This window comes from Mesocricetus auratus, unplaced genomic scaffold, assembly GCF_017639785.1.
Source record: "Mesocricetus auratus isolate SY011 unplaced genomic scaffold, BCM_Maur_2.0 Super-Scaffold_100676, whole genome shotgun sequence".
Classification (NCBI taxonomy): Eukaryota; Metazoa; Chordata; class Mammalia; order Rodentia; family Cricetidae; genus Mesocricetus; species Mesocricetus auratus.
The window spans coordinates 2,922,847-2,937,500 of NW_024429266.1; the positions used below are offsets into that span (position 1 = coordinate 2,922,847).

General features: G+C 46.5%; 1 protein-coding gene across 8 annotated transcripts in view; it reads left to right on the forward strand.

Annotated features, from left to right (window-relative positions):
* The window catches only part of Rcor3 (REST corepressor 3), a 41,152-nt gene that overhangs the window by 19,219 nt on the left and 7,279 nt on the right, over positions 1-14,654 (forward strand). For 7 of the 8 annotated variants that reach the window (XM_040737665.1, XM_040737666.1, XM_040737668.1 and 4 more), the window contains 3 exons: positions 283-501; positions 3,906-3,983; positions 10,811-10,868. In XM_040737665.1, the coding sequence (XP_040593599.1) occupies positions 283-501; positions 3,906-3,983; positions 10,811-10,868 (355 nt within the window). The remainder of the gene's footprint in view (positions 1-282; positions 502-3,905; positions 3,984-10,810; positions 10,869-14,654) is intronic. The other variant, XM_040737667.1, reaches the window with a different exon arrangement.

Genomic DNA, 14,654 nt, shown 5'->3' on the forward strand with positions numbered 1-14,654 from the left:
CTTCATTGCATAAGCAAATGGGAAGAATTTACAGTGTAACTTAATTTTTCTGTATTCATAGTCCTCAGGATGTAAAAACTAAACATTTTATTTAATTAATCAGAAATATATTTTGTCATGGTGCCACCTATACCCCAATGTGTGTGTCTTGTTTGGACCTGTAAATAATAAAACTTGCTGGGAGTATTTTTGCAGTACCGAAGATGTTTCTACTTGTGGTAGATTGTTTACTCTGTATACATTTGTGAAAATCAAAGGCCTTCTCCTACTGTGTTCCCTTAGGGTAACCCTGAGCAGCCCCTGCAAACCAGCAAGGTTGGCCTCGGGAGGAGAGACTGCCAGAGTCTGCAGCACCGCCACCACTCTCAGCGCTCCAAGTGCCGCCCACCTAAGGGCATGTATTTAACCCAGGAGGATGTGGTGGCTGTTTCCTGTAGTCCCAATGCTGCCAACACCATCCTGAGGCAACTGGACATGGAGTTGATCTCTCTAAAGCGTCAGGTATCTGACAAAAGTGGTGTCTTTTATGATTTCGTCTGCTTGTCTGCCTGCTTTTGTTTGGGCTGAACTTTAGTTTGTAGGTGTTCTTTTCTGGGAGTTGCAGTCTTTGGTTTTTGGGGTGCAGACTTGACCCCCACAGCCTCATCAGCGGTACTGTACCTCTGAGCCTGCCACAACTCCAGCTTGATATAGCTGATGAAATTCCTCTACTATCGTAGATGAAAATCCCAGCATGGCTACCCATCAGCATGGATTCTGAGCAAATTCCACAGTTCACAGGCTCCAGTATTCCTGTAAGACTAGGAACAATAGCCATGCTGTCTCAAGTTGCTGAAGGCTGTTTGTAATGCTCTGTGTAGGTTGTTTGGCACACTGAGACTCCTCTGTGAGTCACCATCGCTGCTGTCTCCTCATTGTGGGTTGTAGTAGTAACAGTAGTTTTTCAGTGTCCATATGGCTTTTTAATGCTAAGACCCTAGTACGTAGCCTTTGAGGGTTACCCGTAAGACCTTATGACAATCAACTGATAATTTCTGCTACTAATAAGAGAGTTGCCATAATGAAGTGGTTACAGTCATGAACAACCTGGGTCAGGTCATCGAAGCTGACTATGGCTTGTCTTCCCTTATGGGGCTTTTACCTTCTCTCGGCTCTCGTGTCATCTGGGTCAGAAACAAGACCGCGTGTGAGGGGCACTTACAGCACTGACTGGCATAGTGAGCTCTCCACATCTCTTAGGCATCCGGTCCTCTTTATCTTCTATCCCTGTTTCTTGTTTGGTTTTGCTATCAGAGACTTCCCTCTTCCAAACTATAGCCCTTCTCCATGGAAGTATTCTAGATCAGTGGTTCTCAAACTTCCTAATGCTGCAACCCTTTAATATAATTCCTCATGTTCTGGTAACCCCCAACCATAAAATTATTTTGTTGCTACTTCATACCTATACTATCTATTTTCTGAAAGTCTTAGGCAACCTCTGTGAAAGGGCTCTTTGACTTCAAAGGGGTCTTTGACCCACAGGTTGAGAACCATTGTTCTAGCTACTTTGCCTATAATCTTTGGGACTCCACAGGAGGGAGGGAAGAAGCACATTATCTCCATTACTATTCTTCATAGTTTATTTTAACATTCATTCGTTCGTTTGTTTATTTATTTGTGTCTGTGCATGGCCATATAGCACAGCACACTTTTGGAGGTCATGGGACAACCGACAGGACTCAGTTTTCTCCTCACAACTTCATTAGACTACGGTCATCAGCCTGGGTGGCTCAAGCACTCAGCCACTGAGCCAATACCAGCCTCTGGTGGGCTATTTTAAGTTCCTTTCCTTGAGTATTCATTTGATGTGTGACATAGTAAAGTTTTCTATTAGTAGCACCTCCTCTCACACCATTGAGTAACTGTCTCCCAACTTCCCTGGCATCTGTCAGCAGCACCACACACTCCCTGACTCCACTGACGTCATCTGTCACCCACTGACGTCATCTGTCACTCGCTGACTCCACTGACATCATCTGTCACCCACTGACGTCATCTGTCACCCACTGACGTCATCTGTCACCCACTGACTCCACTGACGTCATCTGTCACTCCCTGACTCCACTGACGTCATCTGTCACTCCCTGACTCCACTGACGTCATCTGTCACTCGCTGACTCCACTGACGTCATCTGTCACTCCCTGGCTCCACTGACGTCATCTGTCACCCACTGACGTCATCTGTCACTCGCTGACTCCACTGACATCATCTGTCACCCACTGACGTCATCTGTCACCCACTGACGTCATCTGTCACTCCCTGACTCCACTGACGTCATCTGTCACCCACTGACTCCACTGACGTCATCTGTCACTCCCTGACTCCACTGACGTCATCTGTCACTCCCTGACTCCACTGACGTCATCTGTCACTCCCTGACTCCACTGACGTCATCTGTCACCCACTGACGTCATCTGTCACTCGCTGACTCCACTGACGTCATCTGTCACCCACTGACCTCATCTGTCACTCCCTGACCTCATCTGTCACTCCCTGACTCCACTGACTGTCATCTATGATTCCCTTGAGTTTCTATAGTCATCTTGACGAAGAGTCTCAGTTTTGTTTCTTAGTTACTCTGGTTTTTGTTTTGTTGTTGTGTTTGTTTGTTTGTTTGTTTGATTGATGTGACAGTGTCATTCTACGTAGCTTTGGCTGTCGTGTAACTTACATAAGCCAGGCTGACCCTGAGCTCACAGAGATCCTCTGCCTCTGCCTCCCGAGTGCTGGGATTTAAGGCGTGTGCCACCAACGCCCGGCTACTCATCATTCCTATTCCTAAAGAAAGGTTTCTTAATTGCATAATTAATATTTCTGACTTGAACTGTATTAATGTAAACTCTCATCTCATTCTGTCTTCTGTGTTGCTATTAGAAATGCCTTTCTGAAAAGCAAATGTGATCGTGTTCTCTTGATTTAAAAATCTTCAGTTTTCTTCAGTCCTTTAGGCAAAATTGAAATTCTTTGACATACTGCACGGTTTTTTGGTTCTTTGCCCTGGTCCTACATTCTTTGCTTTTTCCTAAATGCTGTTTGCCTGGAGTGCACTCTCTCCCAACCTGAGCTGCCAGCAGATGGTTCACCTCCTCTGGGACATTTCTCCCTACCACCCACCTTTCTGGCTTTATCCCCTCTCCCTCTCCCTCTGTGTGTTTTCTAGCACGGCCATCTGATTTCCTCTAAACCATCCCTTGCTTTATTCCACATACTCTTACTGGAAAGAAGCCACTGCTCATCCTGGTGAAAAATAAACCAAGCCATGGGGGGGGGGGGAGGTGAGCTGGAGGGCGGGAAACAGTTCTCCTTCCCCGCATGCCTGCTCTAAATGGAGACTGGCTGTCGCTCACAGAGCGAGAGTTTCAAACTTGGTTTACACTTAGGTTGTGCCTCCTACGAGATTACCCTAAAGGTTTCTTCACTCTGTGTGTCTTACATTTTTACCTTCCTCGGATGGTCCCAACGGGAACAGGGACGGGTTCTGCTCCAGCTCTTGTTTTGAAAACATCTGTTTGTCCCAGAGCTTTGATAGACTGGGGAACAATTTGAGCACAGTCTGAGTTTCGTACGGGCCAACATGTGGTTTCTGTTGGTGGAAAGCTATGCCGAGCTGCCTGGACACTCCCACACACCTCCAGTGTGTACTGTGTGTGGGGACCACGCACGCCTGATGTCGAATGTGGGAGAATTACAAGCAGCCGTCTTTCTACAGTGCAGTAGCTCAGAGACATAATCATTGTCACACTGAAGTGTCTCCTCCGCTGAACTGAACCTAAAATGGTTTTCATATATGTCCTGTTCATGTATGTAGTGCTCATAAAAATGTACTAAGTGCATGGTCTGACTCACATCTTGTTATTTTGTGAAGGTTCAGAATGCTAAGCAAGTAAACAGTGCGCTTAAGCAGAAAATGGAAGGCGGAATTGAAGAGTTCAAACCTCCTGAGGTATGATGCTGAACACGAGTGTGACTAAGCACCTTTCCCTTTTGAGTTTCCCAGTGCTCAGGTTCTACTCCGGTCCTTTTTGAAGGTTGCACATTATGGACAATTTATCATGCCTGATTTTTCATGCACATAGTCATCTTTTGAGCCTTGACTGATGTTTTCATATTTAGGTGAATTCACTTTCCCCCCTCCCCCCCTGCCCTCAGCAGGGGCTTTGAAAAGCACCTTTAGGATTGAGGTAGAAGGTCTGGGGAGTCTGGCACAGCCTGGGGACAGGACAGTGTTTAAAGCTCAAGGCCTTTTCCTCCCTGTGACTGGTAACACTGCAAGAATGAATCACAAGGGATTTTTCTCAAACAAAATCTTATTTTAAAACTCTTGTTTTGGCTCAAATTTCAATGAGGGTTTTACTGTATATATTTATTTTTTTAAAACGTTCTGCCTGAAAATACAAATTGTCATATATAAAGATACGTGTTACCCATTTTTTCAGCCTTATTTGTGATTTGTTTCTGTGTGCATGGTAATTATAGTAGAACTTAAATGCCCCTAAAATCCAATCAAGTCTTTTTTTTTTTACAAAGTTTTGTCTGTAAAGTCTTTTATTTTTTTCAAAGACTCCCAAGTTGGATTCATATTCTGAATTGGCCTTTCTATGTGTAGAGTGACCAAATAGTTGTGTTTCTGTGGGTCCTACATCTGACTGAACTATCTACCGAGAAAGCGGGGGAGGAAACAATAAAGTAGATCTTGCTCCCCGCATCAAGGTTAGGTATGGGGAACATGGAAAAATGCATAGATCGGGATCTCATTTCAAGCCCCATAAGAAAACTAAATATGCTCCGGTGACATTGAAGTAAGGGAGGTACAATACAAGATATTTTATTTTCCTATACTATTGCAAGAGGAAACTTTAAAATTTTGAACTGGTTATTTTAATTTCGTGTCTAATCATACACTAAATGTATATAAAGCAAAGTTTCAGATGCCAGCAGTTTCCTGATTTAAAAAGTATATGAGTACAGCAGATATTAAACACCAGGCAGGGCCCAGGTGTGGTGGCACGTGCCTAAATTCAATATCAGCACTCTGGAGACAGAGTCCAGAGGGACAGGCGGCACTTCATAGAGAGATCCTGCCTCAGACAAATGAAAGCTTGGCAGTGTGGGGTGGGAGGGGCGTTGAGATGGGATGGCTTAGGGGGGAGGGCACTTGATGCTGATGCTGGCATCTTTAGTCTGACCCCCAGGACCCACATGATGGACACAGAGAGCTGATTCCTGAAAGTTGTTCTCTGGCTTCTACACATGCACCATGAGACATGCAACCCCCCCACACACACACTAAATAAAATAAAAAAAAAACACAGCTATGGGACTACTAGTAAGAACTTTATGCTACAAGTTTGAGACTGGAGAGATGGCTCTGTGGTTTAGAGCACTGGCTGTTCTTTCCGAGCACCCAGGTTCAATTCCCAGCACCCCGTGATGGCTCACAACCATCTGTAACTTCAGTTCCTGGGAGTGTGCTGCTATCTCCTGGCCTTCACAGGCATCAGGCATGTGCATGGTACACAGACATACATGCAGACAAAAACACCCACACAAATTTTAAAAACAAAAATAATGTTGAATAAAATAGAGAATTTCTAGATGTTGTACTAAGATTTCCAAGGGGTGCGGGGAAAGCCCAGATAATTTTACAGAAAAAGCACCAAAGCTCAAGGAAAAGTTAATTCTAACCTTAAGTTTTCCGTGGCACCGCTGGATAGTTTCACTCATCGGCACTGCGTGAGATGGGAAAGTGCCGTATGCCGCTGGTCGTGGCTGGGTGCTCCCTTGGTCTTGAGGTGAACAACCGAAGCAGTACAGCTGCTGCATGCGAGGAGGCCGCGCCTCAGAGGGGTTGCTGACTTACTCAGGCCCACCACGTAGCAAGCTGTGGCATCTCCTGTAGCTCAGGGCTTGAGACCCGATTGGTCGTTGTGCATGGTGCTACCGTAAACGTGCAGGAAGTGTCTTAGAAAGGATGGCGGACGGTCTGGTGAGCCAGCTGCTGGGGTAGAAGCTATCGAGCATGCGTTACGTCTTTTGATTCAAGAGCAATGAGCAAAGTGGAATCACCAAAGTCTTAGCCGTGCCTCGGGGCCCACGCAGTCTGGGTGCGCACACGTGGCTGGGTTAATGATTTCATTGAGGTGCACGTAGCTTCATCATCCAGAAACGTAAATTTGTGTTTATCGCGTTCTTCTGCTTTTGGGACCAGGCAACATGAAAAGCTACTATTCTGAAATACTGATTGCATCACATGAAGGGCATAGAAAGACGACCCTGTCACCCCTGGGTTAGACTTTACCTGCAGCACTGTTAATGACCTTTGAGAGCTATGTCATTAAATGCAGCCCTCATCCTTCTTGAGGAGCTTTGCTTATTAATTTAGCTTTAAGTTTATTTTATCTAGAATAAAATTTGATGAAGAAAATTCATTCACTTCTGCAACTATTTATCAATCACCTGTTTCGTACAAGGCAGGACTTAGGATCTGTGTGAAGTGTGGGAGGAGGAGAAAACACAGAGATGAGGTAACCCCCCCCCCACTGCTTAGCATTTACTTGTAATCTAGATGGTATCTCAGAGATCGATGAAAGTGTAGACTTAGAAACAAACACTCTAGGAAAGCAACCGGGTGTTGCTCATTCTGCCTGGGACCAGACTTTCTAATGATGGCAGGGATAAACAGAGTTTGTGCACACGCGCAAAGTCCAGAGGGGGTCCCAGGCAGAGAGGGGGTAACGACGATGGGGGGTAGCAGGGAAAGTGGTACTGAGATTCCGTGGAAGCACAAGACTTGTCTTCTCTCAAGAATCTTTCCTGCCTAGAAAGGCGATCTTAGTCGCAGAGAGGAATGAACACATGGCAGGGGAAACATAAACAGGATGCCATAGAGATGTTAGGCAGGGTGTAGAGGCTTCCTGAGAGCCAGGAGGAGGAGATGCCTCAAGGGGGAACCCTGCAGCTTCCTTAACGCAGACAGTAGGTGATGGAATGATGTCATTATAGGAAAATTGTCTTGGCAGTGTCTGGGCAAACATGTTTGCTGCTGAAATGTTGGGCGGGTGGGGTGTGTGGTAAGAAGTGAACAGAACAGGTTAGCCACAGGAATGAGAGCAAGAGATAAGTCCATTTCAGAGTTAGAAATACATGTGTCTCCCTGAACACAGGCTGGGATGGAGGAGGTGTGTGTGGGTTGTGACCGCAGCAGAGAGGCGGAGACAGTGGAAGCCGTGGGTCTGGGGGGGGGGGATACTGACAGGGTCGACACTGGGAGTCCCATCCTGTCCTGAGTGTTTGCCTCCAGCCTTATGATGGCGCTCAGATTCCCAGCCTTGAGCAGGGAGCTTGACTGGTGACTTCCCAGCCCTTCTGAGAGAATATGAACGTGCGACTGACGAAATGGAGGAGCAGATGAAGACGCCAATACGGCAGGGAGGGCTCAGTGCATATTGTTTCTACCACTGTCCCATTTCATAATAGTTGCATTTCGGATTAGGGTTTGTGCTCTGACAACCACAGAGTTTAGTTTCCGGTCACGAGTCACACTCTAGTTATCCTTTCTTTAAAGTTTCTGGGGCCAGTAGTAATGGAAAGGACTCTGGTGTGTTTAAGATAGCTTGTCCTGTTTCTCTTCAACCTCCCCTGCTCTCCTGTCTCCATTTTGTCAAGCACTGAAGCCTAACCAGTTTCAGCATCTCCTTCCTACATTTCCAGCCAGAGCTGCGGTGTAAAGACCACCAACTGTTTGACTTTTTCTAAGCTCTGTGTTAGATGGCTGGCCCTCCTTTTCCTTCTCCTTCACCGCTGAGATGCTGCACTCTCTTGTTAGTGCTCTCTTCCCTCAGCGGTAGTCTTCCGACACGCGTGTACAGCCCGGCCTAGGTTCTCATACTTAGGATTCACCTTTCTCTTTTGCTCCTGGAGATGTATAAATCTCATCCCTTCACGGTGCTGAAGCCGCGTGCAGCAGGCATGTGCGATAGTGGTCACGCATATTTGGGTTCCGCCAAAAGCCTAGCGCTCTGTCCCACTGCTGGAAGACATAGTAGGGCAGTGTTGTGTCATCAGGAGTCATTTAGGAGGGGACACAGCATAACTTTTTTTAAGTTTGTAGGCTAGTATAAAAACTTCACATTTAAGTAATGTGTGAATGGCTCCATTAAAATTTTTTTTCTCAAACCTTCAAAAATGGTTTGGATTCACGAATGTTGTGTTTTTGTCCACATGGAACCTGAGCTCCTCCTGAATGTCCCTGTGCCTCGTTTCCAGTGTGTGCCAGAGAGTCTCATCGTGGCCTTTCCCACTTCCCTGTCTCCGAGAGGAGAGTGAGCGCTTCCCTGCCGCACTGCCTTCGGTGGCTCTCCGAGCTTAGGAGTCTTGCTCTGGTTAAAGCCATGTCCCCACACAGGTCCTCTTCCTCCCCCCCAACACAGCTCTTGGCTTGCCAGGCATAGTGCAGGTTCCCCAGCCTTGTTCTTGTCGCCTTCTGCGGTGAGTGTGGCCTTTGCTCTGCTTTAAACTCTGCACGCAGACCTCAGGAATCTGTGTGCACCCCGACGGTGCCTTTCAGACACTTGTGAAGTTTAGATGAAAACGCATTTTATAGTGTACGGGTTTGCTTCGGTTTTTGTCCCCTTTTCATGATATTTCCCCCTCAAGCCTCGGCAGATTTCACAGTCGCAATCAGCTTTCACGGACTCAGTATCTCAGTATCACCCTCAGAGCTATCTGTGGAGTGCGCATCATCTCTGTCCGGGAGACTCCCAGTAGGGGGAGCTAGCCAGCAAAGGAGTGAGCGTCAGCTCTGTCCAGTAGGGGGAGCTAGCCAGCAAAGATAGGCTCACATCTACCCAGGACGTCTGTCCTGGCCATCACTGCGTGTCCATCACTGCAGCTAATAAAAGCATACACAGTGCAAGCCAATAGAACTCTACACTTCGCCCGATGAAACCCCGGCAGTGTCTGTGCAAGAGACTCTTTACAAAGAGTTAAAGGGCTTGAGAGAGAAAATGAAGCCTGCAAAGAACAAAGCTCCATGCCATGGACATGTGGTTTTTCAGAAAAGCGATGCCCAAGATGAAGCGAGAGCGTGGTGTCCAGACCGTTAGCTCCCTCAGAGAGGAGCCAGCCCCCTCAAGAGGGCTCACCTGGTAAAGGAGCTGGCCACACAGGCCTGGGAACAGAGCTTGACCCCCGGAACCCACATAAAGACAGAAGGAGAGAGGCGGCTCCTCAGAGTTGTTCTCAGACCCCCACACACGCACCAACACACAACAATAATACACACACAACAATAATAAACAAATATCTTACAGAAAAAGAATGAGCCAGCTTATAATGTTTTCGTTTTCTAGGTCAGATTAAGTTTCACAGTAGGCCCCTTAATTTTTCACCGCCCACTCTAAAATATTTGGACCCATTTTAAGCGGTTCCAGTTCCGCTTTCCAGGAGCAGGCGGAGCTCCTTTGCTTCTGACGCAACGGTTTGTTTTGGAGCACTCACACAGGAGCACAGGAGCTTCTGCCCTCCCTCCAGGCTGCTCTGTTTCTGGATTTGTTCATTGATTCCTTTTCACTGAGGGGGGGTGGTGGTGGGGGCTGAAATACTCTCTGACCTGTGTCGCTAGACCTCTTTGTATATTTCTGTCTTGAGATGGGCCTGGCCAGCCTGTCTAGGCTACCTTTGAACTCTGCCTGCGGCAGCCTCCCAAGTAGCTGGGATTGCAGTCCTGCAACCCGAGGCCCCGCTGGCCAGCTCTGTGTCTCAGACCCTGTGCTCCCATGCCTCCCATCACTGTTTATTGCGTGGCCGCTGCCCGGACCCTTTTATCTCTCCTGAAATTGAGTCATTTCTGTTTCCGGTTTCTGTCCCTCCGTGCTCTGGGTCTTTTTAAGCTTTTTCCTTTCGTCCTCTCAATTTTGTTTCTGGCTTTGCAGCTGTCTGTTCCTCCTGATTACGCGTTTATAAGGATGTGAGTAAACCCGGTCTCACCCAGAGGTGAGAGCTGATGTGCCCTCTGGGAGGCCGCTGCCCGCTGGCTTGCCCGGTGGGCCCACTCAGCCAGCTTGGTTGCCTGCACCGCGGCAGTGTCTCCCCTGCTCATCTATGAGCCGGCGTGCCGGTTTCTCTCCTCTTCTGCTAAAGCAAAGGCCCTTGACTTACGCATCAGTGGACTGAACTACCAAAACCTGGCTAGGCGGCCACTACTGTAGGACTTCAACAGGGTCTTGGAGAGAAACATTAGGACGTCCTGGGATTTAAAAAAAAACAAAAAACAAAAACCGATAAAATAAAAGGCCTTATCAATGAATCATTTTCTGCTTCAGGAATTTAAAGAAATATCATAGGACTTGGGCTCATCCTGCCGTCTCAATCTGATTTGTACAACTGTTATAGGAGAAAGCATAGGTTTTATTTGATGTGAAGCAAAGAAATGTTAGAGTCACAAACCCTCTCAAAAGAAAATGGTCTCTTAAATGTTAAAAAAAAACTGGGCTAAAACCAGTATCTGTGGTATGTAACAGGAGCATTGTAACTGGAAAATGAGTGACGTACCAGTGTTGTTCAGTCTCCCAAATGGGTGCATTTTTCTCTCATCGTCTCTGTGTGTGTAAAAGGTAACTCAAGACATGTTTAAGCTTTCTGAAAGTGAAACCTCCATGGGTCAGCATATCAGTCTCATGTCTATGATTTGGTGAAAAAGTGTTTAAAAAGCAAGTTGGAAAAATGTCTATCTTCATATCCTCATTAGGAAACTTCTTTTTAATTTTGTAGTCAAATCAGAAAATTAATGCCCGTTGGACCACAGAGGAGCAGCTTCTAGCAGTGCAAGGTATACTAAAGATAAGCAGTACTGTTGTTCATTATTGACTGTCGTGAAAGGCGCCTGCCGCAGTTCTCCCTCCCGTAGGCGTGGGCCAAGCAAGGTGGCCAGGGATTGTGTGCTGTGCTTCTGGTGTGGCGTGCTGAATCTATTCATTCAGGGCCCTGAGGAGCACAGCCAATCACGTGGCGCCCTGTGGCTCAGCGTCGGGGTGTGTGTCCCTGTCACACTGGGGACTCGTTCTGAACCTAAACTATAAGTTTCCTATTTGTCTAGTCGCTCTCTGTTTCTCTATTTGATAAGTGTGAGGTTATGAAAATATTAACTATGTGCTTTCCGTGTGTCATTCCTTACAAAGAGACAGACCACTGAGTACCTTTAAGAGACTCAGGCCCTGTGGAAGTGCGCTACCACAGCGGCGCTGTCTGTGAGAACGCTCAAAGGCATGCACCCATGGGCAAACAGGGAGCACTGGAAACCCGGGTTTTCTTCTGCTTGAGCTGCTTAAGGGCAAATTGCATAATTTTTTTTTGTTCTGCCCTAGATTTTATTTGTCTTTAAGATGAACTACCTGCAGAATTCATTGTGTAAGTTAATGCGCTCTCCTTATTGCTTGGCGAGCCCGCATTGTGTCTACGCTAAGAGCTTTCTCATCGAGGTTGTCAGTGAGAGGGAGACCCCTGGGAAGCGTACGCACATAGTTTATAATATTTCCAAACACTCGTCCCTCTCTCTGTCTAGAGGTTGCATCATGTGCATTTAGACCTCTGCCAAGAGTGTGAGCAGGCCTTCCTTTTATTCACCACACAATGCTGGCTCTCCTCCCCGTAGTGTCTCCTGACAGACCTGAGCCCTGGTTTCTAGTGTTTGGCTAATATGTTAATTCTGTGCCATAATAGGAATTCTCCCAGCAAAGGATTCCCTGAAGAGGGTCTCTGAGGGCAATTTGGAGTAATCTTTTTTCTCCACGTAGCACTTGTGATTGGACAGTGTTGAGACTTGATAGCTTTCAGGGGCAGAGTCCACCAAATCTAGCAGCTTGGTTGGACTATACAAACCTGCACTCATGGAATGCTCAGAGATGAGATCCCGTGTGTAGCCGCGGCTGCCTGTGTGCAGACAACGCAAACTTACTGGGACGACAGAAGAGAGTGCCAGTGCTCAGAGTCAGAGCTCCCCTTCCTGCTGAGGCCGTGCGGGTTCGTGATGTACACTTAGAGAGTGACCTTTAGGTAAATTACCCCAAAGCAGCCTGCATGGAAGGTCCCCCTAAAATAATGTATTAATGCCTCCTTTTCAGTTCTTTAGAGGAAAATTATTTGGAATTTTTGTTTTCATTCTGTTCGGACTTTTTGTTTCCATTGTTAGTACATAAAATAAAAATACCTATTTGTTCCTAAAGCTGATGTTCTAGAAAGGTCTGAAAGGCACGTGCCCATGCATTTACAAAAATACCTAGGAATGTATCTTACAAACAGTGTGCTGGAGCAGTGCCCTGTGCCTGAGGCTCACTGGTTGAGGTGTACACATAAATGTAGCGTCTGTTTAACCGTGTAGACTTTGCTAGTAAGATGCTACTTAGTGATTTTTTTTCCTTGAATACTTACGATAAACCTTTATGTGGCAAATCCTTTAACAGACACTTCAGTATTGTAAAGCAATAGTAAATTGTTTTGATATTAACGTATTTTAATTTGCGTGGCACTGTACATTCAGAATAGTTAATACATGTAGACGGCTATGACACCCTTTGTAAAATGCTCTGTCTTGCTCATAATGGACTGTTACAGTAACCTAGAGAAACGAGTGACGCCTCTGTCGAGGTCAGCGACTGTCGAGGTCAGCGACTCAACTTGAACACACTTCCTTGGTAACTCCTTTGAAACGGGAAAGCATAAGAAGATCACTTTCATTCCTAGGTTCTAAGCCATGTGCCCCCACCTTTGCTGCTGTCCGCAGCCTGTTGCTGACGCTGACGGCTGGAGCCTTTCCCCTTCCTCGCTCCCCTAGTGGGGGTCAGCCAGCTGTCACAGGACTCCGCGCCTGCTTCTGTCAGTTCCTTGTGTCCATTCTAGTTCTGCCCGTGACCCCGGTGGCTTTCTTTAGGGGTCCAAGTGGGACACCATTAGCGCGCCTAAAAGCAGGTCTTCTCCCACTTGTCCAATGGGTGTGGCCTTTTCTGTGTGATGGAACAGTTGCCGGCAGTTGGCTGTTCTCAGAAAAGCATGCATTTGTGTGATCGCTCAGGAGTGCGGTGTGAATATTCACTGTTGATATTTTAGTCCGCCTCGGAAGTGCGCTCGCTCCCAGCGCTCAGAGAGTCAGCTCTCTGATCTCTATGCTGTTTTCAGGAAAAACGAAGTTTTATCGAGGTGTCAGCTTTAGCTTTTAGTTGTCATTTTACTTGCCATGGCTTCTAAAACAGGGGCTGGGAGCAGTGTGCCCAGAGGGCGTGACATCCATGCCGAAGTCCCCGTCCTCACATCCGGGGCTCACACTGTCGGTCCTTCAGAGAGAAATGAAGTGGCAAATCTAGAAATGGCCCTTTTAGATTTACCTGTAGTTAATCCTAGACTGGAATGGCTCGTAAAGTAGAAGGCAGTAGGTTGGACCTCTGATGAGAACGGTAGAGATAATAAGTCTAGAACACGAGTAATCGAAAGGGGTGGAAATAGGAGACCCGCACTCTTCTGTCTTAAAGACACGCTTTTGATTTAAAGTGTCCCTTGTGTCGTAACAGAGGCCGTAAGAGTAGGCATCTTAGAGTCTGTCATTCTCTGTCAGCTTACTTGAGACTATCATTCAGATTTCCCATTGTTTTTGCAATGGATTTGAATTTACAGCAAGGCAGGTGTGAGTACTGGACCCAGAGAGAAGCAGGAGACAGTGGAAGGGAAGCCATGATCTGGACCTCGCGGTCTGCACAGCCATTATTGTCTATTTGCTAAGTAAATAAAGAAGTGTACACGAGGCAGAAAACACACACACACACACACACACACACACACACGAGTTGTGAGTTCAAAATGTATCTCTTGGTTATTGAAAAGAACCACGTTCTCAGAGGTTCTAGATACCACAGTCTATTTCAAAAACAGACTTTTGATAAATTTGTACTCCCCAATTACATGCAATACATTAAATTTCTCTTCTAAGAAATGTTGATGTGGGAAGCGGGAGAAAGCCCCCTGAAGTTCTGCTGCCTCTGAGCCTCTCAGCATCCTGAGTTCTTAGCTTCCTGTTGTCTCCAAACATCAGAAGCGGTGCCCATGCCATGCTCTCTGGAGTCCACGACTGTCTACAGCTCCTAGAACATGAATAGACATAGTCCCCCAACTCAGAGTTTGGATTGTTCAGGGTGTGCCTGTGTCAGTCTTTACTAGTAAGAAAATATAATTACCTTTAACAAAAGAAAAACAGGGAATGTTTTAAAGTTGATGTGTAGTGGTGTATTTATGTTGGGTAGTATAGAAGAGTGGTGGGAAAGCGTGGGCCTTCATAAAATATGGTGGGTTACAATCCCTTGTTTCCATTTTTCTGGACTCCCAGACAGACTTTAAAAATCCTATCAAGTATAGAAAGCAATTACTTGCAAGAGCAGTAAGTTTAGAAAGTTGACTGAGAAGAGTGTTTTCCTCTCTGGGGATTTATGGCTTTGGTTCTGGAGGGGGCTGCAGATGTTCACCCCACCAACCTTTGAAAGTTGACCAAGTCTTAGCCTTATTGGTGGGACTTTGACTAAGCTATGCCTTAAACCATTTGATGGACTTAACCCTTACTTTTAGGTCCTTTGCC